Source organism: Stylophora pistillata, chromosome 3 (genome assembly GCF_964205215.1).
Source record: "Stylophora pistillata chromosome 3, jaStyPist1.2, whole genome shotgun sequence".
NCBI lineage: Eukaryota > Metazoa > Cnidaria > Anthozoa > Scleractinia > Pocilloporidae > Stylophora > Stylophora pistillata.
In genome coordinates, this window is record NC_142521.1 from 28,075,581 (window position 1) to 28,100,487 (window position 24,907).

General features: G+C 39.2%; 2 protein-coding genes across 3 annotated transcripts; both read right to left on the bottom strand.

Moving 5' to 3' along the window:
* Positions 1-845: 845 nt before the first annotated feature.
* Positions 846-10,712, bottom strand: LOC111329111 (E3 ubiquitin-protein ligase rfwd3.L). Its single transcript, XM_022933725.2, is given in 13 exon segments — positions 846-1,604; positions 1,606-1,617; positions 2,203-2,345; positions 2,700-2,787; positions 3,565-3,656; positions 4,548-4,645; positions 5,614-5,820; positions 6,375-6,535; positions 6,646-6,744; positions 7,990-8,128; positions 9,200-9,496; positions 9,751-9,842; positions 10,208-10,712. Coding segments are annotated over 13 exon segments (1,878 nt in total). The 5' UTR covers positions 10,601-10,712; the 3' UTR covers positions 846-1,547.
* Positions 10,713-11,783: 1,071 nt separating this feature from the next.
* LOC111329100 (monocarboxylate transporter 10) lies at positions 11,784-23,189 on the bottom strand. 2 transcript variants are annotated; one of them, XM_022933704.2, is made up of 7 exons: positions 22,569-23,189; positions 16,557-16,638; positions 16,321-16,434; positions 15,988-16,171; positions 15,035-15,609; positions 14,180-14,549; positions 11,784-12,931 (listed from the first exon to the last, which is right to left on the bottom strand). In XM_022933704.2, exons 3-7 carry the CDS (start codon positions 16,342-16,344, stop codon positions 12,462-12,464), a joined length of 1,623 nt encoding a protein of 540 aa, XP_022789439.2. In that variant the 5' UTR covers positions 16,345-16,434; positions 16,557-16,638; positions 22,569-23,189; the 3' UTR covers positions 11,784-12,461. The 2 variants fall into 2 exon arrangements, with proteins under 2 accessions (XP_022789439.2, XP_022789448.2); XM_022933713.2 differs by lacking the exon at positions 16,321-16,434 and having other exon boundaries at positions 22,569-23,170.
* Between the last annotated feature and the right edge of the window lie 1,718 nt (positions 23,190-24,907).

Sequence of the window (24,907 nt, forward strand, 5' to 3'; positions counted from 1 at the left end):
TAATTATATAAATCTATTTTAGACATCTTTTTTCATCCAGTGGGATCCATAAAAGTGTCTCTCAATTTTCACTCTGACATGGGGTTACCATCCAAAATGTATCAGCTTTAGAAACTCTCTATGGTGGCCAATTTACAATTTCAACTCAGTGGATTAAACCAATTTATTTTGTAAATTTGGGTTATTAACCAAGCGTGAGGTCAAGATGGCTGGATATTGGCCGAGTTCTGTTTTTGCATTTTTATGGGCCAAGACAAAGTTGAGGTTTATAAAAATGCAAAAAAAGAACAAGGCTCATATCCAGCCATCTCGACCAAACAAACTTGGTTAATAAAGGATTTATTATGTTGCAAAAAGATTTCGCTTTAATAAGAATTAGGAATGACTCGTTTACCTTGAAAGCCTGGAAAGAAAGTCAACTGTGTTTGTAGCACAACAAACTCAGGAGAGTCGTTTCTGTTTTCTTTGTTTTGACTATCTTCTGGCACTTTTGCATTTCCACTGTCAAAATTGTCCAAGAATTATAAACATAGCTCTAATTATATTTTTTTCATGCACAGGATCAATGTGCACAATCCCAAGTGGGCAAGATGGGCCCATCTTGCCTGCTCAGATAGCCAATCAAAACACAGGATTTGATTAATCTTTCCTACAGGCACTGTGAGCAATCTAATAATTCCCCTTAACAATCCAGTACCTCAGTTTCTTTTAAGACACACCCCCTTCATTTATCTGCCACTCAAATAGTCCAAAACATAACTGGCAACCTTGCAAGCATACAATTATGTCTCTTACTTCATGGCATGCATGTTGTTGAATGGTACAGGAAAAGACAAAGCCAAGGGTACTGAATTATATTCTTTAATGATAGTAACAAGATTAACAAAGAATGATAATGCAACAACTTGAAAAAACTTATTCACAGTATAATATATTACAGGTTCATAAATTGTTTCATCTTTATGCATCAGCACTGAGCTGTTGTTTACTTAGCACTTTCCACTATTCCAAGTGTCCTGCTCTAAACATCAGGGCCCTGTTGTTCAAGGGATGGATAACTCTGTACAATAGATAAATCACTATCTAGCAAATAACGTTAACAAAATGAACTGCACTATCCAAGGGATAGAGATTGATGCCATGTATAGTGTTATCCTCCCTTTAAACAACTGGGGCCAGTATAGCAGCAGTTTGTTGCACAGATTGACTTTAAAAATCTTTTTTTTAATTCTCTTACAAATATTTGGTGGTGTGCATGATAAACTATCTTCAGCTTTCTGTACTAGCATTCCCTTTCCCAAACAATACACAAAAATTAAGCTGCAGATTTAACAGAACTTCTTCACTCTTTTCTTATCCCATAGCTTTGAATGTACAATTATTGACACAGATCTTGTGACACAATGATACAAAAATATAGGTACTTTGAGCTTTACTGGAATTCTTCAAAAATTTCATTCATTCATCCATCCATTTGTAAACACTTAATTTCTGCTCATCAATTGTGGCCAGATAATCATTTCCATTGGCAGCAAAGGGAAGAACATCTAAGATCTCTTTTCCTTGGTTGGGTAGTTTCTGCAGCTGGTTACCATTGCTGCCATTCCATATCAAAGTCTGGGAGGGAAAGAGTAACAAACATTGTGCACAGTAAGGTGGGATTCACCCAAGCAATAACACACCAAGGTAGGCATTTTTTCATTGCTAGGTACATGTATCTGCTTAAAACGTTTGGACAGATGGTTAAACCTTTTGGCCGAGAGGTACATCAATGTCAAGCTCATGACATGTACATGCTTCTGTTCTCTTATGTAATAAAATAAATTTTCATTAATTTTAAAATGTTTATTGCATGGATGTGTGGTAAAAAATTTAGGTTTTCCTTTTTCAAAGTAAATTTTAAAATGCTTCTTATCATACAAGTAGCTCTTCCACTCCTGGAAGTGGCTAAAGATACTCAGTACAGACAGTGCGAAGGTAATCAGAATAGCAAAAAATATCTAACAGCGGATTGATCTTCCATCAAAAGTGACTGTTGGTTCACGTGGGAGGTATAATTTGAGATCTCAAGCAAAAGGGATAAATATTCATCATCACTCTTGGCCACCTCTAATGCCTTCCAGCTCCAAGTCATTGCAGATACCATTCACTGCTCAGAAACACGATAAAACCACTTAAGGCCAAAAGCGGAGGAAAACTTACGGATGAGAAGCTCTCATCGCCAGCTGCCACCATCAGAGTGTTGTTATCATTGGGACAAGTGAACAACCTGGATTTGCTGAGAAGCTTTTGTGTTGGGCCACCGACACATTGATTGACAGCCTGACAGGTACAGAGGCTGGCATCTGAGAAGAGAACAAGAAATTAGTTCTAACTATTTCCCAGCCAATTATATGCACAAGGTCATTTAACCTGCATTGCTGGTTTATTGTATCAGCATACAGTACAGGTGGACACAAAATGGCAGAGTATGAGAGGAATGGTAACTGACATTCCCCTTTTCCATCTCTGTAGTATCTCAATCCATACCATCAACTCATCTGATTACAAGCCCACAGTTGTAGCACCACGAAACACCAAACCAAATCATTTCTTTGTTTGTATTCTGGCCACCCTTAAACATTCATTTGATCATTGTTACCAATAACTACTGGTACCAGTAAGCATTCATGTATTCGACTTGACGACAATGTACATACCATCCCCACCAGCCTCCATACTCCCTACTCCTTCTGCCTGAGCTCGTGCCATTGATACGCCCACACCTTTCCCTTGCAACTGACAAACCTAAATGAGTTGTACAGGATATAATATTAATTTTACACTAATTATTCCAATTGAACACAGTTCTTAACTTGACCTCTATCCCAGTCTCTCCTTTTGACCTGCTTATGAGAATCTGGTTTTATGTCAAGACACATGCAACACCATCACACTACCTCTTTTGTCATTAAATTCCAGCTAAATTTATTGAAATTGTAAGAAAATTGATATGAGTCACCTGTTGGAGGCAAAGGCTGTAAGATCAACCCCAATACACCTACTGTAAATTGTATTTTAGTAATACTGTTATATACAATAAATATACTGTAAATCAAATATAATAAAATTTTAATTCACTTTGGTGGCTTATGATTCATGTTCTTGGTGAGATATCATGTGCCTGTCCTTCAATTCTCTCCACCATTTCAAACATAACTGATTTTACAACATCATTTATTCTGGTGTTAATGTTGAACTTAGTTCTTAATTTATAACTATTTGTATTGGTTAATGTCATCTACAGGTACAAAACAACAGGTAGCTACGTGTTTTTAGTAGTAGCATCACGCACCATTATTAAATCCCTTATAGTACACACTTTCCCGACCAGTTTTTTGGTACCAGTTTTTACATGTACCTCTTTGTGAAGAGACACACTTTTGTTGACAAAGATTCTTTACTTTGGCCAAACTTTTACCTGGCTCTTAAACATAATTACATCAGAGTCTAACCTTCAGATCACGAAAAATTATCACATGGTAAACATTGACAAATGAACTACAAAAGATAAGAATATCTTACCAAATGTCTAGTTTGAGGGAATTTCTTGGAGGGGCGAAGTGAAAACAGACAGTGACGAGTGGATGGCTCAAAGGATAAACTGGTGCAAGACCCTAAACAGTGTGAGATAAAAAAGACTCGAAGCAATGACAATGTGTTATGGTACAAGGTACTTAGTTCTTATTAACTGAGCGGGAAGTCTGTATGGGAGAATCTCAACCGAGGTCAAGATTCTCCCATACAGACCGACCTAGCTCAGTTAATAAGACGTTTATTATATGCCTGTGTCTTAGTATGCCAATTTTTTATATTCTTTGTACTCTTTTTTCTAGACCGGTCTAGATGCCGGTCTAGATGGGAAAATATACACCCCTTTCAATATTGATTTCAGCCAATCAAATTCGTGAATTCGGTAGTTCTCAGTCCTTGTGAGACACAGCTATATAATAAAGGTGTATAATAATTGAGTGCAGATAAGGACTGGCTTGTTACGCGCATGTTACATGTACATGTAACCTTTTAACTCCTAGAATTGATTAACATGAAACTTCTCCCTATAATACCCTTACTTCATCCAGCAATTAGGGAATTATTAACTTATCTGGTAGTTGTTATCTGATCTAACACCAAATTCTTGTAACTTATTTACAAGGAAATGTGTAGCAGCTGGAGGAGAGAACTGGCATTCAGATCTTGGGAGTTAAATAGTTAACCATCGACAAGAATTTAGGGCCTAAACCAAGAGCCATATTTTAAAAACAGCTTTAACTGCCCACCTACATGACCACTTTACAGGGGTGATGGCATTTTCACTCTGGCATTGGATTTGTTAGAATACGGTCAACAGACAAAAGTGATAATCCTGCTGGTTAATTAAACACAAAGACAACTCAAAGAAATTCACTCTTAACTTCTACCTTAGGCAAACATGATTAAGTACATAACATTACAGTTTTTCTTCTACAGATCTGTCATTTTCTCTAATACAATCATGGAATATGTACCTTCAGGAAGAGCTAGGCAATGAGGAACAAAATCAGCTCCAGGTGTTTTTTCCCAGAAAGAAGCTCCTTCTAGTTTGCAAACAAGAATTCCACCAGGTCTGCAAAAAAAAAAAAAAAAAAAAAATTAAGGCAAAAGTATATCCTCAAGTAATTTCAACCCTCCCGATGTAGCTAAAAATCCACTAGTTTGTAACTAATAACTTATGCCCATCCCTTTACATTAGTTACAGGCATCAAGGGAAACTAATGCCCTAAACTTATATGAATTAAAAAAGAAACTGTGTGTAATTTCATGCTTCCTCTCCTTTTTTTTTTTTTTTTCATTCATTCATTTATCTGTTTAAGCAGGTTGATTAATTGGCAGCTGTAATAGCTGATGTGGACCTGCTGTCCTAACCCACCCATCCCACCCCAGGGGAGGACATCCATCACACAGTAATCTCGTGAGTGGGAGATTAACGTCTCCTACCCCTAACCCTGCAGGAGACGGGACCTCCATTTATTTGTCCCTATCCGAGAAGACTAGAATATCTAACTATTTCTTGATATTATAGAAAGGTAGCATACTTTCCTCAATTATTTTAAGACCCTGAGTGTTGGTCCGGCCAGGGCTCGAACCCTCTACCTCCCTGCATGCACGTGAGTGTTATTTCTAAATGGATGCAATTGCTATCAAATTAAGAATTTGTCTTTCATTCAAGTTTCAGGCACAGTGTTTGCTGAGCATTTTAATGCTGAAACTATGTGGAAAGGTTTCTGTACAAGTCAATCATTACTAATAAAAGTTTTGACCATCAAATTTTCCCTTTGCAAAATTACATGCACTCTGTCAGTAGTTTTCAATACTTTTGCTCCAAGATCTCATATGCAATTCTTCTTACTATCTGTCAGACCATTCCTAGAGTGTTAGTTCTGAGAATTTGTTATTGGATCGACTAAAAATTCCCCAATTGATATTTTTCCTAAGTCTCATTACTTGTCTGCTTGATATTGTATATATATTGGTCATTCATGTGAGTTAAAGGGTAAAGGAGAAACTATCAGATGTATTTTGACATGATCTCACCTCAAGGCACTGTGGGGGTCTGGTGACACATGAGCCAAGGCTATAACAGGACAGGACCCTCTTGTTGTGTTCTGAATACTCTTTAGATAAGTGTCAGTGTTTCTTATGTCAAAAATAAGACAAGTGCCATTCTGTAGACCACAGTAGATGTAATTGGTGTCATCTTCATTCCAAGCACATGACCAAGCAGGAGCAGGTGTATTGTAACTATGAATCAAAACACAAATTGCTAACTCTTAAACCAAAGAGAACTATGAATGAGGCAAAATGTTATACTCAAGGCTGTCATCTAGCAGCACCCAGTGGCCCCTGGTGCCTTACTTTTGCTCTTGGGCAACTCAGGAATTTTAGTTTTTTCATATGAAGCATATGCTGAGCACCCTGGATTTCACAGTTTCAGAGCACTGGGCTCTATTCAATCTTTCTTAGAGCACAGCCTTATTAACAGCGAAATTAAACTCAAGGCAATGCTGGCATCAGACCTTCCAATTCCACCCTCTAATGATCTACCACTGAACCACAGAGACTCTTTACAGTGAACAAGAGGTCATGGGTTCAAATTCCATATGGGCCTGGATTTTCTTCAGGCCTTATTTCCAGTGCTACATTAGTGGGATTTATTACTGCAAGGATCGCTTTCATACAAGGCCTTGATTGTTACACAAATTCTCCTTTTCAGCACCTTAGGAAATGTATAGAGAACAGTATGGAGAATATGCATTCTGATGCTAGGGTATAAAGGGTTAATAGTCTTTACTTACGTCTGTACAACAGTATTACTCAGCATACTAGTGACCCTAACTGTCTTGTCCATGCTTGCTGTCAACAACAAACCATCACCTCTGTTGTTGAATGCCACATCACGGACCGCCTTCTGGTGAATCCGCACAAACTCACAATGCTTTGAGTCTAAAGAGCTTACCTAAATTTGCACAGACATATTAAAGAATAATGGCTCTGCTGACAATTTTGGATTATCTACCAGCTATACAATTAGATACTGATAGTAACTATTGTACAGTTTCTATATACCTTCACAATGCCAAATCCAGGAAAGAGCTGGTTTGGTGAAGGCTTGGACACAACCAGCACAGCATGGTGTTGATCAAAAGAAATTACTCTTGCTCCATTCTGGTGAAAACAAGTCAGACAACAGGACAGTATAACTCTTATCAATTAAACATGGGCAAAGTAAAGCGAATTCTTGGCTGTAATGGTACAGCAGACAGACAAGTAAAGTTTCACCAGTCGAGGCACCAAACATTATAACCAAAGATGATTGACTGGCTTTGGTCTTGTTGGCTGTTCGCTAAAACGACCAAGGTGATTCTTCCTTGTTTACGCTCCATTCTTAATCAACTGGAAGTACATGTACCTTTATTATTGATCCCACCTCCCTCTAGAATGGTAATCAGAGAAATATGGAATGGTCTATAGCATATTAAGCTGTAGAGGCAAAAAATCCAATATTTCTCGCAGAGGCACACCATGGGGGTGGAAAAGCCTAGTATGTGAGTGTATTACAGTAACTAAGAAGTGGTATAAATGTTGTAGTTCAATTTTATCCTTGGTTCAAATTTTATTTTCCTTTCTTTTAAACTCATTATCATACATTAACATGACCAAGAACAAAGGAAAATAAAATTTGAACCAAGTATAAAATTGAACTACAACATATACATGGTGTTATAAAGTAATAACTGAAGGCAATAAGGACAAAATGGATGTGGTAGTAATATGTGTTGTAATAAGGTAATAGAGACGAAATACATGTCATGTTCTGTATATGTGCACGATCCTTTGCAGTAAAGCACTATTTAAGCAATAGTGAAAATCAGACCTGAAAAAAATTCAGGCCTGTATGGGATTCGAACCACTGACCTCTGCGATACTAGTGCAGCGCTCTTCCAATTGAGCTAACAAGCCAACTGGGAGCAGGCCATCAAATTAATTCCACATAAACCTGTAGATGATAAATCAAACAACAAACATATGAAATACATATATATGAACTGCGGTTATGAAACGTATATGTGCACGATCCTTCGCAGTAAAGCACTATTTAAAGCACTATTCAAGCACTATTTGATGGCCTGCCCCCAGTTGGCTTGTTAGCTCAATTGGTAGAGCGCTGCACTAGTATCGCAGAGGTCAGTGGTTCGAATCCCGTACAGGCCTGAATTTTTTTCAGGTCTGATTTTCACTATTGCTTAAATAGTGCTTTACTGCAAAGGATCGTGCACATATACGTTTCATAACCGCAGTTCATATATATGTATTTCATATGTTTGTTGTTTAATACAGTCATGTTCCAATAAGGTAATAGGGAAACAATGGATGTGGCTGAAATACACAGAAATATATTTCAAGCTGTACCTGCGAGACTTGAAAAGAAGTTTGTAGAACGTATGATTTCCTTGATAATGAACTCTGACCAGAGGTGCTCTGTCCAAGTGTTCTTACAGCTGTTGATGATCCCTCAGATTCTGAGCCACATTGTGGGTATGAGCCAGACCTGAAGATACAATGATAGCAATGCACTTTTAGCAACCAAGAGTGACCAGCATCTTATTTCTCCTTACAATATCACCCCTGAATGACACATTAAGGTCAGGAGAATAAAGGAAATGATCAGTGTAAGAGTGACCAGCATCTTATTTTTCCTTACAATATCACCCCTGAATCACACATTAAGGTGACAATAAAAGAGGAAATGATCACCAAGTTAAGACTTGAGACAAAGTCATAATCTGAAGCAATAGGACCAAATGAAAACGTTGATTTGATTCCAGCAGGTGTATTACATACAGGCCAATTGCAATAAAGTTCAGGACACGTGAACAAACCTCATAAAAAAAACCAAACCAAGTTGTTGTCTGCAATTTTACTTTTTTTGACACCTGATCGGCTTATTCAAGAAACATTTTGGTTCTATATATTTTTCTGAGTTTATAATCAAGCAAAATGAAAAAAAAAAAAAAAAACTCTACAGGGTCCAAAATATGGAAATATACAATCTGACCTGCCAATTTCACCCTTAAGCTTAAACAAACACGAAGGTATCACTTTGGATCCATGACTAAACCTGAACACTTCTTGAAACAAAAGTGCAGTACTGATAAAAGCACCCTATAGCTTACCAAAGAGTAGCCCCCTACCCCCCCCCCCCTGGGAAACCCCCAGGCTTTTGCACTTTTGAAGATTGGCTTGTTCATATTCCTGCCCCCTTACCCTTAGCCAAAATTGCATTCAAATGCCCCACCCAAAATTGAACCATTCTTTGTGTGAAAATTACCTTTCTAAGCAAAACAAAAGCAAACTCTTAACCTTTCAACTCCGTCATTGAAACATGTATTATGCTGGAAAATTGCACAGATGACAGTCAAATACCTGTGGGTTGATTGGGGTAGAGACCTTGAAGCTTTGCATTGATTGCTGCATTACAGAATAGAAATCTAAAACTGTTAAATAGAAATATTTTATCCTAAGATTAAGGATAGGATCGATGCATTGAGCAACTAGCCACAAACAAGCCTGAACCATTGACAGACACATTCACTGCACACTTTCCTTCTCCAGCATTTACCTTTCCCTTTGTAAACTGACAACCAGCTGCTCTTGTCTTTTGAGTTGTTCAACAATTCTCTCACACTCAGCTTTTGCCAACTGATATTGCAGCAATGCACGAGCCTCTCTTTCTTCTGCCTTCTTTCGAGCTTCCTTCTCCTTTTGCAGATCTGCCAGTGCCCTGTCACGTTCAGTTGTATCAATGGCCTTGATGGCTTTAGTGTAGATATTTCTGATGTCTTTTTTCCTTGCTGGTGCATTGCACTGTGGACATTTGTCATTTCCTCCCTTGGCTTTCAACCATCTTTCAATGCAGCTTTCAAAAAGAAAAAAAAACAGAAAGAAACAAAAGATAAGATATGTTTTCACTTTAACATCAATAAATTAACTCACTACATAATTAAAATCTTAATAACTATCATTTTTTAAATTGGGATCCTTTTTTTACGATATTCTTGTGTCTAGCCTAGATCCATGCAAGGAGTCTCTCAGCAAGGGCTAACTGCTTGAACAGCAGATGATCATTGCACCTTTCCCTTAATACACCTTCAATGTGATCAAAACATTTACCTTCTTCCAAAGAGATGCCCACAAGTGAGAGATGACAGCCTGTGAGAGCCTGAGTTTGACCATGGCTCAAAGCAAATTGGACAATTTTGGGACTAGAAGAGAAGAGAGAAAATTACACCTCTGAAGCACACATGGTCATGCTTGAGGTAAAAGCTACTGTATCTAAAACTAAATACAGCCGGATGAAATTTTCAGACGGTCCATGTAAAAATCACCTTTTCACTAACATCTATAGCCATTAAGGGATTAGAAACATAGTGCTAACATTCCCCATTTCCTGAATTAAATTTTTTTTAAAACTATTTAATAAAGTTAGCCAGCAACATTGATAAGAGGGGATTGAGTTGGGGTTGTTTTCGTGAGATCACAAACATGACAATGACTACATTGTAACCCGTTAAGCAATATGTCTGCCTTAATTTTGCTATTGATTGCAGCTTCGACTAAACAAACTTACATCCTCATCTTTCTCGGGTGATTTTATCGGCGATCTGGAATTTTTAGCTTTTACAGAAATGTTTTTTGTGCCTGATTTCGAGGACTTCTGTTGAAAATCGTCCGGGGAATTCACTGCTGAAACTCCAACAACTTGTACGCTTCTGCCAACTGCCGGCGTCACATTTTGAATTGACGACTGCACCTCTGATTCATCTAGCACGTTATTTTCCTCGCTTGGCTGCTGAACGAGTTCGCTTTCATGTTCATCTCCCCCAGAGTCCACCTCCATCTCTTGTTCTTCGCGGTCCGATTCGTCCTCCAACTCCACGATGTCCTCATTTTCACGGTCATTTCGATCATATGAAACAATTTCTACAACTTCAACGTCATCATTATCAGGATTAGAAGCCATTGAACCTCTTTAAAAAGTGGAAAACTCCTATCGTTTCATAATTCCGATCGAATGTTCCTATTCATTGATATTCACAATACCCGCCATTTTCAAAATGACGGATCCGAGCAACTCTAATCTTGTTGGGTCTGGGTCTAGTAAGGCCTAGTCCCTCAGCGTGACGATGAAGCGCGTGGGTCGGGGGCGAAGCGTACCTAAAAAGATCGAAGTAACTTTCTGAAGGTGAGTATTATTGTCAATTGAGACACGCTGAATTTGAATCTTTATCTTTCATTGAGAATGTTGCCTTTTCCATCTTCTCGGCTTTAGGAGATTAGGAGCTTCCCTATGAAGTTATTATCACAAAATCAGTCACACGACGACTTCACACGAGTATTTTTGTCTCCATCGCCCCACTACTAACTTGTAGAGTCAAAGCTCTTTTGATAGAGCAGTATATACCATATTATTAAAAACTAGATCATTGAATAATGCAATTCTAGACTTTTTATTGGCTTAGCCATTATAGTATATCAGCCAATATACCATAATCTACAAATATGGTAAGCGTACGTGGCAGCTTAAAATTAAAAGGGAGCTAAAAATTTAATAAAATTTAATAATTTAATTTAACGTTTTTAATAAAACAATTATTCCACTCGCGCTTGTTGGATATGAGATGATTATAGCCAACTCGGCGCTACGCGCCTCGTTGGCTATCTATCATCTCATATCCAACGCGCGCTCGTGGAATAATTGTTAATTATCATTTCGTCTTAAGCAATCGGATACTTTCGGGTCAGGAATCGACAAAGCCACAAATGAAAATAAGAAACTACGTCGACTTCCGAGAATTACATATATCTGAATCAAATTTATGATTTTTATAGAGCTACTGATCGTTTTGACGTGTGTTTTCAACCTCGATCCATGTTACATTTGACGAAAAATGTGCTTTGTCTTGATTTTCTGCCCCATAACTCACACATGGGTGCACGACTATGATCCCTTTCTCGGAAAATTTCATCTTTTGTCTCTTTTAGCCTCGGTGAGTACTGAACATGTAACTCCTACGCAGTTATATCAATAAAAGGGTGCTATCTCGGTGTAAAACCGAATTCCCTTGGTAGCTAATGAGGAGAACAGGTCTTGGGAGTTTAAAGTCTTACGACACAAAGAAAGAACAAATTAATGGACAGCTTAATTATCTTTTGACGGGTAAATTTTATTCGCCTTTTCAGAGAAATTCAACCAAATCTGTTTGTCTAACTTTTTTCTATTCAAGGTCCTTTTGATGTTTCTTACTCCCTTAGCTGCGTGAAAAATCATTTTTTCACCAGCCTCCCTAACGTTAGATATCCAGAGCTTAAGACGTGACAAGCGTAACCATGTAAACCGTGAATTTCCTCTTTCAGAGACAAACTGTGTCTCTTCATAACGCTCTGTCGTCGACAAACCTACTATGAACAATAAATAATTTTGATATCAAAGTTCATCGACGGCGTTCAACATTGCCTCTCTCGCTCTGCAAAAAAGAGCGATGTATCTGATCAAATTTTCAGAACCAAACAAAAGAGTAAAGAAATCACAAGAAAAATTTGAAAAATGCGACTAAAACAGTTTGAGTTTGAAACTAAAACGTTTCAATGAGAGAGCAAAGTGTTTCTTACAATGGTAAGCACGAGGCTATCCCAGTTCGAATAGTATGCTCAATCATACTTCTATAAAGCGCCGTTTAGTGGCCTCTTTGTGCTGGGCGCCTTTATGATTGCTGATTTCTTAAAATTTCGCTCCACCTCAGACAAAATCTTGTCAGAACCTCCTCGCTTAGAAACATGTTTTCTTTAAAATTGAGATAAATAGACTACTTAATGTAGAAAAGTTAAACTATGGTCTCTCTGTTTGGGTCCAGTAAGTGGATCCACACATCATTAGCACAGCCGCTATAATATTCCAGCATGCATTCCTTTTGATTTTCTAACTTTGGCATTGAAAAGTACTTTTCAAGGATAAAACCAAGTCCTGAGCTGGTGGATTGCCTCTTGCAAATATCACTTTCCAAGACATTTTCTACTAGTGGTACAGTCAATTCTTTCTTTTCGTAATCTTCTGATCCCCTTTCGGATTCAGAATAAAATGAACCAGAGTCAAGAGTCCATGATCTTGTAGCCTCGCTCGAAGTAGATGATTGAATACGTTGCCGAAAGCCATATGTACGCGAGCGCAACTCCTCTTGCACTTCGGGTGGAAGTAAAAAAGGGACCAGAAATAACAGGCATACTCCAAGTGTCGTGAAAGCGCCGGCCATGTAAAATGCAGGCTCATAACTTTTGGAAATTGCATACATCCAACCTGTGAACATAAAGACATCAATTTTTCAACACTTCTTTTTGGTGAAAATTGATAACTGTAAGGAATCCCTTATACCATTTTAACTTTAACTGTTTTACAACCCTTAGGAATTTTCTACGCATTTTCCTAACGTCTGAACATTAAAGAAAACAGTAAATTTTTAGACGCTTCTGGTTCTTAACGGGAAACACAGGCAAAGAAAAACGACAGAGGGTCGATAAGATAAAACAGCTCAAGAAACCTACAGCTGCAAATAATAGTTTAACACACAAAGTTTCCAATCTTTTTATCCCATCGATAATTTTAGTAAGCAAACTGAACCACCGTCGAGCTGTTGGTTATCTCCTGGGAATACGAGGTTAGTTAACAACTATTCACCGAAGTGGAGGTGGTTAGTGGTGGATATTTACCGAGCCGCGAAGGGGCGAGGAAAATATCCCCCGCTAACCACCGACACTGAGGTGAATAGTTGTTTTAGTATATACTAAAACAGTGAGATAATATACACCACCAAAAATTTATTTTAATTCATAAATTCCAGCAACGATTCCAACATTTTCCCGCGCGTAACGATCCAACGCGGCTCGGATCGCGGTAAGTGATTTTTTGTTGTAAAAACTGCCGTCACGTTTTTTCGCTGACAGATAAAATTTCCTAAGACATTTGTTTAGCTCTGGTGGCGAAATTTCTTCAAATGGTGTTCCAAACTCTTTCTGTTTTTGAAACCATTCTTTAAAAAATACCATTCAACTTTGATTTTCAAGTGAACAAGTGAGGTTACGCAAGATTAATTTGCATTTGTAAACAAAACCTTTTTCGTTGGTTTTTATCGATAAACTCCCGGTCACCATTACCTTAAAACACGGCCAAACCAAATTTAGTCGCTTTCTCTGTGTTTTCGGGGACTGCTTCGTCGTTATTTGAGTGATTTATTCGTTTGTCACGGATGCAGACCGGCACGCCATTTTTTCCCGAGTTGCTCGGAGGTAAATAGCAAAGGATATTCGGAGTTTGACTGGTCAATCAGAGCGCGCCTTCAACGCTATCCACTGTTTTAGTATATACTAATCAGTTCTATCCGATATATATGGTCATAATGACTCCGCTATCCAAAGGTCATAATGACTCCGCTATCCAAAGGTCATAATGACTCCGCTATCCAAAGGTCATAATGACTCCGCTATCCCAAAGTCATAATGACTCTGCTATCCGATGGTGTACGTTCAAGATGCTATGAAAAGTACTCACTCGCTACTGGAGGCCCAAGCATCATCGGAATACCGGTGAAGAAAAACATGACACCATAAGCTGTCCCCATCATCTTCCTCCCAACTATGTCCCCCGTGAGAACGGCAATTAAAACGACAAAACAACCATCGTGAAAGCCAAACACGAGACAGTATGCTAACAAAGATCTGTAGGTGGTGAAAACAGGGAGTAAAGTGGTGAGAACGCTGCACACAAGTAGACATAGTTGGTAGAGGTACACACGATTCACGCGAGGATGGTCTGCTATTCGACCGAACACGATCTTTCCGAGGGTTTGGGACATCGCCATGTAGCCAACCAAGACTGCACTGTCTTGTTTTCGTATTCCAAGGTCTTGTCCATGTCGAACCTGTGAGAGATTGGAAAGCGCGTCAAGAATAGTCTATTCCAGATAGTAATAAATCTTCACTTTCCAAAGAGTTGGATTGAAATGGTGGTACAAATTGTGTGGGCTCATGAAAGCTTTTCTTAAAGAATATCTTGTTTAAGTTGAGATGGTGATATAATGGTCCACTCCACCGAAAAAAAAACATCGTTACATTGCAACCAATCAGGTAATCCACTTTTTCCGCCTTTTTGGCAAATATCCCGCGCTTCTGGCCGCTCGTTTCCCGCCTTTCCCTAAGGTCAACCCTCTTTGCTATATGGAGTGCAAATTCCGAATCAGATTTTAAAAATACTTTCAAGAGTGAGGGATATAACGTTACTTTTGCTGGGGCAATCAGCAAGAAAAAAAAAGTCATTGAAACTAATTTAGGAGAATGAGCTCTCATGAGTAAGAGATGATGTGTTGCGATCAGTCTTGAAGAGAGAGAACAATAAAGTTTGACTTACCAAGTGTACGTATGGTATATAAAAACCAAACAGCACCAATCCAACAACGACTATCCACACAATGTAAGCTTTGTTCTTGAAGAAGGATAAGTCGATTCGTTTCGTTTCCTCGTATGTATCATATTTCTCGGCATCGCTAAATTCCAACGGCGCGGGCACAAGATAGAAGATAAAACCGCTTATCAGGATAAGCAACGAGGTTGCACTGAGAATGCGAAGAGCATCGCGCCAATAGAAATTATCCAGCAGCAGGCTGAGTGCGGGCGCAAGTGTTATTGTTCCCACACCAGCTCCAGCCAGGCCAATCCCATTAGCAACGACCAGATTTTTGGAGAAGTACCCGCTGAGCACGAGAACTGAGGACACATAACACATGCTAGAACCCATGCCGAACAGGAACGAGTACGTCACGTACATTCGAAAGATGCTGTCGACGAAGGACGATAGTAGAAGACCAATCCCAACTAATATTCCACCAAGGATAGTGACTGCTTTGCAACCAAACCTCTTACACAAAGAGCAGCTCAGAGGTGACAAGACGAAAGTGAGGCCAAATGAAATTGAGGCTATCCACGCTTTGTAGAGAAATGGAAAGCAAATGATGAGTAAACAATACTGTATATAAAAAGGCGATTCATAAGCGAGTTTTACTGAAATCCAAGAATTCAATAATCGCACACTGCACTACTTAGGGTTCGCTTCACAGCGAGGCTACGCTGTTAGCAGCCAAAGAACCCCAAGACGAGCTGAGAATTTATTTACGATATAGGGGAGAAAATAATTGAAATCAAATCTTCCTTCAGAAATATCCACTTATTCAATCTTGAACGCATCAGTGAAGCGTGTTCCCTTTTGCAGCCGTTCCTTGGGATTTAAAGTGAACTTTGCCTGACTACTAAAGAAACTAGCGTAGGCCAAAGTTGTAAAGATGAGATGAGGAAAGCCTCATTTACCTGTAGTGGCCTTGCTTTCTCCAAACTCAGTCAAGAGATCAAGATACAACAGGCCAAATACATTGTGGATCCCCATGACAACAAACTGTGTCATGAACGATCCAAGAACTGCAAACCAGCTTAGGCCACCATCAAGCGTGCCAGGCACTCTCAAACTTCCTTTGATCAACATTTTTTCCCAAGCCTAGTGATTAAAAAAAAAACAACATGACGAATCAGTGGACGATGAAGAAAACTGTTATTGAAAACGAGCTTAGATTAAAAGGCTCAATGTTTCCCGTGTAACAAAGATTTTTTTTGCAAAACACAACTGGGATAAAATGAATTTTATACCTTTAGATGTACAACTCTTTGCATCCAGATTTGCTGAGCACAACTCTCAGTTTCATGGATATGACCAAGATGAGGCCAGAATTTTGTTTCATCGCACAAGAGCTATGATTCATTCTAAGAAGAATAAATGTTTTCGTAATGGAGATGTCAGTCAGTTTTTGCTTTTTGGCAAATAATTGCTTATTCACTGAGGATCTGAATTTATTCGAGATCTAACAAGACCAAAAATTACTTACCTTTTACAAAAGATGGCGGTAACCTCCAGTTCCTTACCAAACGATGCCTAGTTCTCAGATGTCCTCCACTCTGGGAACCAAACTAAAAAAAAACAGAAAGACAATCATGAAAATTAAAAGGTTTTCCTTGTCTTCGTGGGAATGGAGGTAACCTAACAGTTAGCCTGCGAGCAGACACCTCGTAAACCACTCTCACACCTCGCGTCGCTTGCCGGTTAGATACTCGTCGGCTTTGCGGCCGATGTCGCAGCTCATTAGCGCCAATGACTGCCTGGAGCGACTGAGCTCCAAGCAGGATGAGTGCGTCGTGTTGTTGGATAAGAGACGCTCAAATGGTTTCTGTCCGCCCAAAGTTATAGTTGGGTTCCAAAACATAATTTCTCAGGGAACCGGCTTGACAATATGCGGATGTTAAGGTAATACTAGAAAGACTAACATTCCTTTTCAGGAAAGAAATACATCTTAGTCCCTATTTTCTATTAAAACGGCCTCGTAAGCAAACTTTTTCCCTCTTTCTTCAACCAGAAAAGAAAGTAAATTTAGAGTATTTTAGCAATAGCCGATTTATCTCAAGGGATCCATCTCATCTCTGGCACAAGGGTTTTTGGAAACGATTCTCGCTTAATGCTCGCCTGAAATCATGTATCAATTATGATCTAAAACGTGGATGAAGCTAGACACTTTTTTTCTTGAAGAAAATTTCAAAATATTAGTTCGGTAAGAGAGAAAAACCGAAGAGGAAATAATAAACCAAGAAGGGAAAATGATGGAACAATGATGGCCAGGGATGGCCAACATTGCCCAAAGATGGCTAAGGGACCGTCAAGTCGTTCAAAGTGCACTGAGTTAGGGGTTTCTACAAGTAGAGGTTTGGGAAGGAAGAACGAGCTCTATAGCTGACTTTACTTAATCTGTGATCTTAGCACGTGACCTCACTTGGAATAAAACAAGTATGGCGTGTAGTGACCAAACTCCAAGGTGGTCTGAAGACCAAAGAGGTCAACTCAAATTTGATATCACATGACACAAACTATTGATAGCTCGCATTCAGTCTATTTTTTTTTTTTTTTTTTTACTTTTGATGTTCTCATATTTTGTTTTAACGATCGGTACCTTTGAAAGTTTCAATTTGATGTCATCTTCCCACTGAGCGTGACATTTGTTGATATATGATGGGACTAACTTTCTTTAATATTTGTCAGATCAAATAATCTGTGTTGATCAGGAACGACATATAATTTTTTTCAGTAGTAAAATCACGATAAATAAGTAAATAAATCTGTATGTAGCGCGTAAACCTGTAATACAGGCACGCTACTACAACTGTTTGTACTAAAGAAAGATCTGGGAGAAAACCTAAACGAGAACCTGCTAGTTTCCAGGCGAGGAAGTAGTTTTCATTGATTCTAGCCGGCGACACGCAAGCTGCTCGAGTGATCAATTTCCGATAACGATAACGATCGATAGCAACACCATAATAGAGAGTTTTAGATTTCTATCTGATGTTTTGTCCAAAACTTGATAAAGACGAATCGAAGAGCAAACAGCGTTGTAATGTCACAGCTTTGACTTTGACTCAGTATGATGTCTTCGCCTTTTAAATTTTGACAACACACAGAGCACAGTCTTCCAGTATGGAGCAACTTAGCAGATTCGTGTCTGAATAAAAACAATTTTAAAGAAAAAGGTCTGATTTCAGATTTCGCCGACACATGTTAAATCTATCTATACCATGCCCTTGTGGTTTGAACTTTACCAACGCGGTCTCCATTAGCTTCCCAGCTCCACAAACAAATCTTTTCCTGCTGTAAATAAAACTGAGGAAATCTCGACTAAATTTCATAGAATAACAAAGAAGCGCACGAAACTTTAAGAATCAAAGTGTGTTTCACGTGAACCTTCCTAAACTGGTGTGAACATCTCCAAGAAGTTCACATCTGCGAAGCTTTATTCGAATGACATTCTGTGAAGGAATCCTTCTTATCGAGGTTCACTTTCCAGGTGAAGTAAACATGTCGGTATAGAATTTGATTTAAGAGATGGTTAAAACTCGAAAAAACAATTTGAAGGGTGCTGTAAGCCGACAAAGGGGAGGTATTACACCTATCTTGTAAAACTCTGTATCTGTTTCTCCCTTCTTGTTAAGGGAGGCCCCGACCTCATTTTAGATTACCATTTCACCAGACGGACAAAAGGGAGTCAAAATTTTCGAACAGATTTTCTTTGTAGATACGGCCGATTTGAAATGTTTGAAGTTTAAAACAGACACAAACAACAGCCATGAGGCAAGAGATCATTTGCGGAGTGTAAACGTTTCTTATTGGAAAAACTTGCAAATATCTTTAGAAAGCATCCTTGAAAAGAACGAGGTTTGAAAATATTTCCACTACTACCTCTCATTCGGAAAATAAAATGCATTTTCTTCACTCTAAGTATCACATAACTATCAAACTGTGCATCGCCAAATTTAAGGGTTTAATGCAAACACAAGCGAGCTAAGCACACGAAACATCTTCCAACCTGTCATCGCATGAAAGCCTCAAGAATTCGATTACCTAACAAACTTCGGTGATGGAAATAATCAATTAAAAGGCCAAGGTTACAAATTAGAGGTGATGTCCTCTAACATTTCTCCACGTTGTGATCAAGTGGACTCACGTCCCACGACATTTGAAAATACTACGCGAATAAGCGACACCTCTTTGAGATCCCAGCCTCACATGATATTTCATGAACCATTTTATTAAAAGCCTTGATCAAATCTAGTTCACGTCGATTCCATTTTATGCAGCACTAAATTCTCCACTTATAATGAGTCAGGCGGAATTAATTCTATTTTAGTAACAATAAGTACTATAATTTTGTTGCTCCTTTTTCGGATTATACGCGTATTTTGTTGACATGCACTGTATGCCTTTCACACAACGCAGAAAAGCAGAAAAAAATTGACCGCAATCCTTTTGTGTTGAATCGGCTTTCGTTTCAAAACAACAAGCTAAAACGCGCTGCCAGTCACGTTCATGGGTCACTCACGAGCCCACGAAATGAGAATCTCCAGGCCAACTTCCTCTGATGTCATCTAGGTAGAAGAGGTACTATGAATTATAAAATTCAATATTACGGATCGCGGTGCCGACACGTACCAGATACTGGAGATCATGGTTTTATAGAACCAAGAGAGACCTTTATCCGGTTTAATACTGCCTGCGCATTTTAAGCGATTTTTCGTTACGCCCACGGTTTTTCCGGTGATAAAGCTAAGATCGCATTGTATTCGACTTTCTCTTTGACACTCTTACGCCCTTAGTCTCAAAAACCAATGCTGCGTTACGAAGGCGTGACTGCCTCTTTCGTTACCCTTTACTAGCGTTACATGATCCCAAGGACGCATTTGGCTAGATTTTCTTTCCAACACCGCTTCGTTTCCACTAAAACCTCTGGACACCAGAGACCAAGTGATGGAAATTACGCATTGTTTGTATAGGGCATGACTTTTCCGGTTTCGTTAAGAACGTTTCAGCCTTAACCCTCAGGGGACCTAAACGTAGTTTACACTTCGCCTGACTCCTCCGCTTCGTTTAATAAACTTCACTCATCTCGATCTCTTTTTAAACCCAAAACGGTCGCCTCCTTTTTCACACTTGATATTTTTGTCACATCCTTACCAACCAAACATCAACAGCTTTCTCGGGAAGAACGCAAAACTGAAATAAATTAATTTCGTGTAACGTCCACTCATGCTAGACCAGATACAAATTCAAGGTTTGCAATTCGATGCCTGAAGTGTGTTTTGTTAGGAAACGTCGCAATTTTGTACAATATTTGTACATCAGTCTGATCTGAAAAGCAAAATTACGGTAGACACAACCAATTTTTTTATCATTTTTTTTTAATTCTTTTTTTTTTATGTATAGCTGGATAAGATAGACAGATAAAAAAGAAACATTCGTTTGTCAGCCTGTATCGGCTCGGATTAACATTGGGGGCGTTTCAGAATTACAGACTCCCCATGCTTCTCGGCAAATTTCCTTCCATCCTAAATCACCAGTAGATGCTCACTTCATTAGATAACTAGTCGTACAAATGTTGGTTGATGTTGCATGCTGATCATGCAATCTTGGCTCAAACGATACAGCATGGATTGCTGTATGAATAACCTTGACACAAACTATATTTCCATACACACCGATGAGAAGTGTAGACTTCCTTATCAAAGAACATACCCCAAGCGAGGTATTCCTTTTCATAATATTATCTGAGACCCAGTGAGGCAGTTCGGAGTTTATTTTTCATTCAGAGAAAATTACATGTATGTGACAGTTTGATAGCAACTGAGTTTCCGGTTTATTTCTGGTGAATTTCAGCCGACACAAAATTTCGATCCCGTCCATAGCAGTACAAGTGATATAAAAAGATCGGAATAGATTTCGTCAGAGTTTAATTTTTCTTTAACCTTAGCTTCAAAGACGCTGACTGTATAAGAAAACTTTAAAACTTTCCGCGCTCTTGCGGCGACAATTTATGGCGCGCAGGTTATGAAAGAAAAGAGAATGTTTAGGGTTTTACCCTGTAAGGTGAAGAGAGGGGTTTGCCCGGACGCCTTACGACTTCGTATTATTTAGCATTAATCTGTTAGCAAGAAAAGGTACTATAACTCTGGAAAAAACAACGTCAGGCCCAGTACTTGAAGGGCAAATATTCTCTACGCGTGACTTACTGGTGACTGTAAGAAAATGATTTCTGTCTCGGATCAATCCAAGCGAATTTTGATCAGTTGGAAGTCGCCGCAACCAAGAGAGCGAGTATTAGGAGAATTCAACGCGATCAGCAAGTTATCATCCACATGAATTTAAAAATTCTCCGAAAAGACCAACGCAGCAGGAGCACGAATATCTTAAGAAAGGCTTTGTTCTTCGTAAATTTTGTCTCCAGGTAAAACACTAAAAATCCAAATTGTGCAATTTAACTATACCATTCAGTATCACAAATGATTACAATTTTTGCATTAGGAAAGGATATAAATATCTCCTCTCTACGTATAACTCAGTTTGGTATGATCAGCGAGATCTTCTAAGATCAAGAAATCTTGTACCTTGTTTAGACAACTGAATCCGGTTATTTGGAAAATAGATACGATCGCCAGTAATTCTTTCGATTTGTTTTGTAAACGCATGAATCAAACAGCAGTCAACAAGAAGAGCGGGTAACTCCCTTGAAAAATCAACATGTTAGCGCATATGTTAAATGCCCAATAGATTTATTTTAAAACCGGTTTATAGAAAATAAAGAATTCTGGTTCTCCCTCAACTGAAAATATGTTGTGCCAAAGAAGAATGCACTCCTCTACTCTTGCTACTTTGCATCTATGAATTTCAAATCATGTAACATATCGCTTCAAGATGTAATTTAGCCTCTGTCAAATGAAGAAGAACCCTGAGTGAGAGCGCTAGCATAGATTTCCTATATAGCCTTGAGATTAATCGTATCCCCTCATTTCCACTGCATCGAACGAAGGCTAATCCAAGTAGACTTTGCCTAAAGTTCTTCAAGGAAATTCTTTTGTTTTATGAACGCGATTAGATCAAAGATGAAAATTTTTCTGTCTCATCATATATGTCCATAAATTATCTGAAGAGAAAGCAAACCACAGTGACCTAAGGGTCGAGTTGCTCTCATGTTTCTATTAAAAAAATTCATGCAACATGAAAGCCTGAAACGCGCGCAAAGCTACACTGCTTTTTTAGGCAACATCTTGCAATAACAGAGAAATGCGCGCATTCCTTTTTTATCCAAACGTCAAAACTTTAAGATCTTACGCGAAATGAAATCATAAGCAAGTCTTTGCATTTTTTAAGGTCGCGCAACCCAAGACTTCCGAATAGCTGTTGAGGCCCGCATAGGTTACCGCTAGACACGCATAACTTGCCCGATTTTCCACGCCATCGGCACGAAATAAAAGCATCAAGTGAGCCAACCGAAGACAAAATAAACTACCGCACTCAAAATCCTTACCTTGTTTGGCAATCGCGAAGTCCAGCACAGGCCGGCTTTCCGCAGTCGAAGGTGGAATAGAAGCGGATATTGATCATCTGCAGAGAGTACCCTGATGGTTCGTCACTGGTTTCGTCGGACCTGTTTAGCCGGCTTGTCCAGTCACTAAATTTAGCCGCGTAGGATAATGGGATACCCTTACTGCCTCCAGGGGTCCGTTATAAGTAACAGTTTAACAACACGCTATGGAACTTCCGAAGCCTCGCCAGGATGCATTCGCTTCGAAATTAAGCTTTCAATTCGTTCTCATTGACGTATGCATGCACAGAAAAGTTATGGCCACCAAAGCGAGCAAAACGAAATGGGAAACGTTGTTTCCGCTACACCACTGTTTGCGGTTGAGTTTTGACCGATGTTTACCCACCGCATGCTAAAGGCCAAGAGCCGGAAATGAAACAGAGAGATAGGCGGCTTTCCTCGTCCTTCAAAGATCCGAATGGATTTTCCACGCATAGTCTCGAGACATGGAAACATCTCTATCTAAGAGAATCTGCGCGAAAATGTAGCTGCGAGATTCTGTAAGAAAACGTGTTATGTTTTCGCAAAGAATTCCCTCGAGTAGAAAGCTATTAACGTCGCAAACTGTTTTCTTTCGAACTTCGGACTCGAGAGGGTAGGTTTACTAACATCAGTAGCAACTGTCAATCATTAAACTTTTCCCGGGGGCTGGGTAAAGCGTAGTTAGAGACCAAGGTCACTAATAAATGTTCTCGGACTAAGAGAAAGATCCGTGACCCGAAATTGTACTGTTTTAATACGCAGCGCTCTGATTTCTATAACTTATCCCAGAACAAATTCCTTCAGCCTTGCCAATAACCACAGTATCTGCTTAAATAGCGAAATATATGGGGTCGCCTCCGCCTACAGATATTAGGGACCTTAGAAGCAACCACGACGGCGACGGCAACGAGGACGTAGAAAAACAAGAGATCTTATTTTTATTTTATTTTATTTATTATTTATTTATTTTATTTTATTTAATCTTTATTTAAACACGATTGTTCTTATCGGCAGAACAATAGCTCAGCACGTGCGTTTTGAAACTTTGTACATTTCTTAGCCGTCCTATGCAAAACAACAACGTGAAATCGCCAAAATTTGCGTCGTCTGCGAACCGAGACCGCAACGGCAAATTAATTCAATTTCCATTTGGGACTCAACGCTACTTCTATGCGTCATACTCCCTCCCATCCCTTCGCCGTCCTCCACGCACGCGCTCGCACGCCTAACGGTGATCTAACGCGGAGAATCAATTTTGTCAGGGTGGGTATAGGGTAGATGGATCACAACTGACAGCGTTCCACATGAATGACATTAAGATTTTGACTGGATTTTTTGTTGTTCACCTTCTCTAATAAGGCAACAGCCATGTCTGCAACATGTTTCTAATGTCTGAAATTTCTATTTTTTTTTTTAATGGAAAATATCGACATTTCCTATGGATTAGACATTCTGAATAAGTGCGATGAAGACCTCAATTATCGGTTTGGGCTTAGCATTGTATCCCATTTCTAAGAGTGTTTTAATTCTGAAGAGATTTAAGTTTGAGCACGTACATAATGTCTCGGCAGAAAGGGAAGGGTTGTGCTGACATCCTTTCAAACAAACAAGCAGTCCACTACTCGTGACGTGAAGACTTCTCTGCGAAGTAAATTGCAACTTTACAGACATCTTTGATAAAGAGTTCGCTCGAGCAAGACAGTTATTTTTTATAGGGAACATGATCTGCTGACACCGGAAATGGTCCTTTTCAGGGTTGTGGTCTGTTTTTTATATTTTATCGGGGGAAGGGGGAATATAGACTCAGGTATACACCCACCTCATCTCCTGACGTGTTTCGAGCAATCATTTTTTTCTTTTTTTGGGGGGGGGGGGCAGAGAAAGGAAACGAAGTGAGCTAATGGAAAAACTCGAAGGGCTAGGGAGAGCGTTGAAACGAGTTCTTCTTTGCCTTCTTCTGCACATATCTCACCGTTTTTTCTGCACCTACTTCTTGCTCGTCTCGACGGACATAGAACCTGCCACGCACTTCTACTCCAGTTCACCCCCCCTCCTTTTACTAACACGTAGTCAGAGATTTGTTTCAAACCAGTGCGTAAATGTCACTTGGAGCACCTGGCTACAGTTATCTAGAAGTATTTTGGATCTGAGTTATATTACACCTTCAGTGCACTTTTGCTTCAAAACGGGAAAAACAAGTTTTGATGGCAACGAACAGGAAAATGCTTTTGAAAGGGCTTTTAAAAACGTTCCGATTGCATGCGCGAATTATGGTGATTCACGTGATGGTCATGCACTCC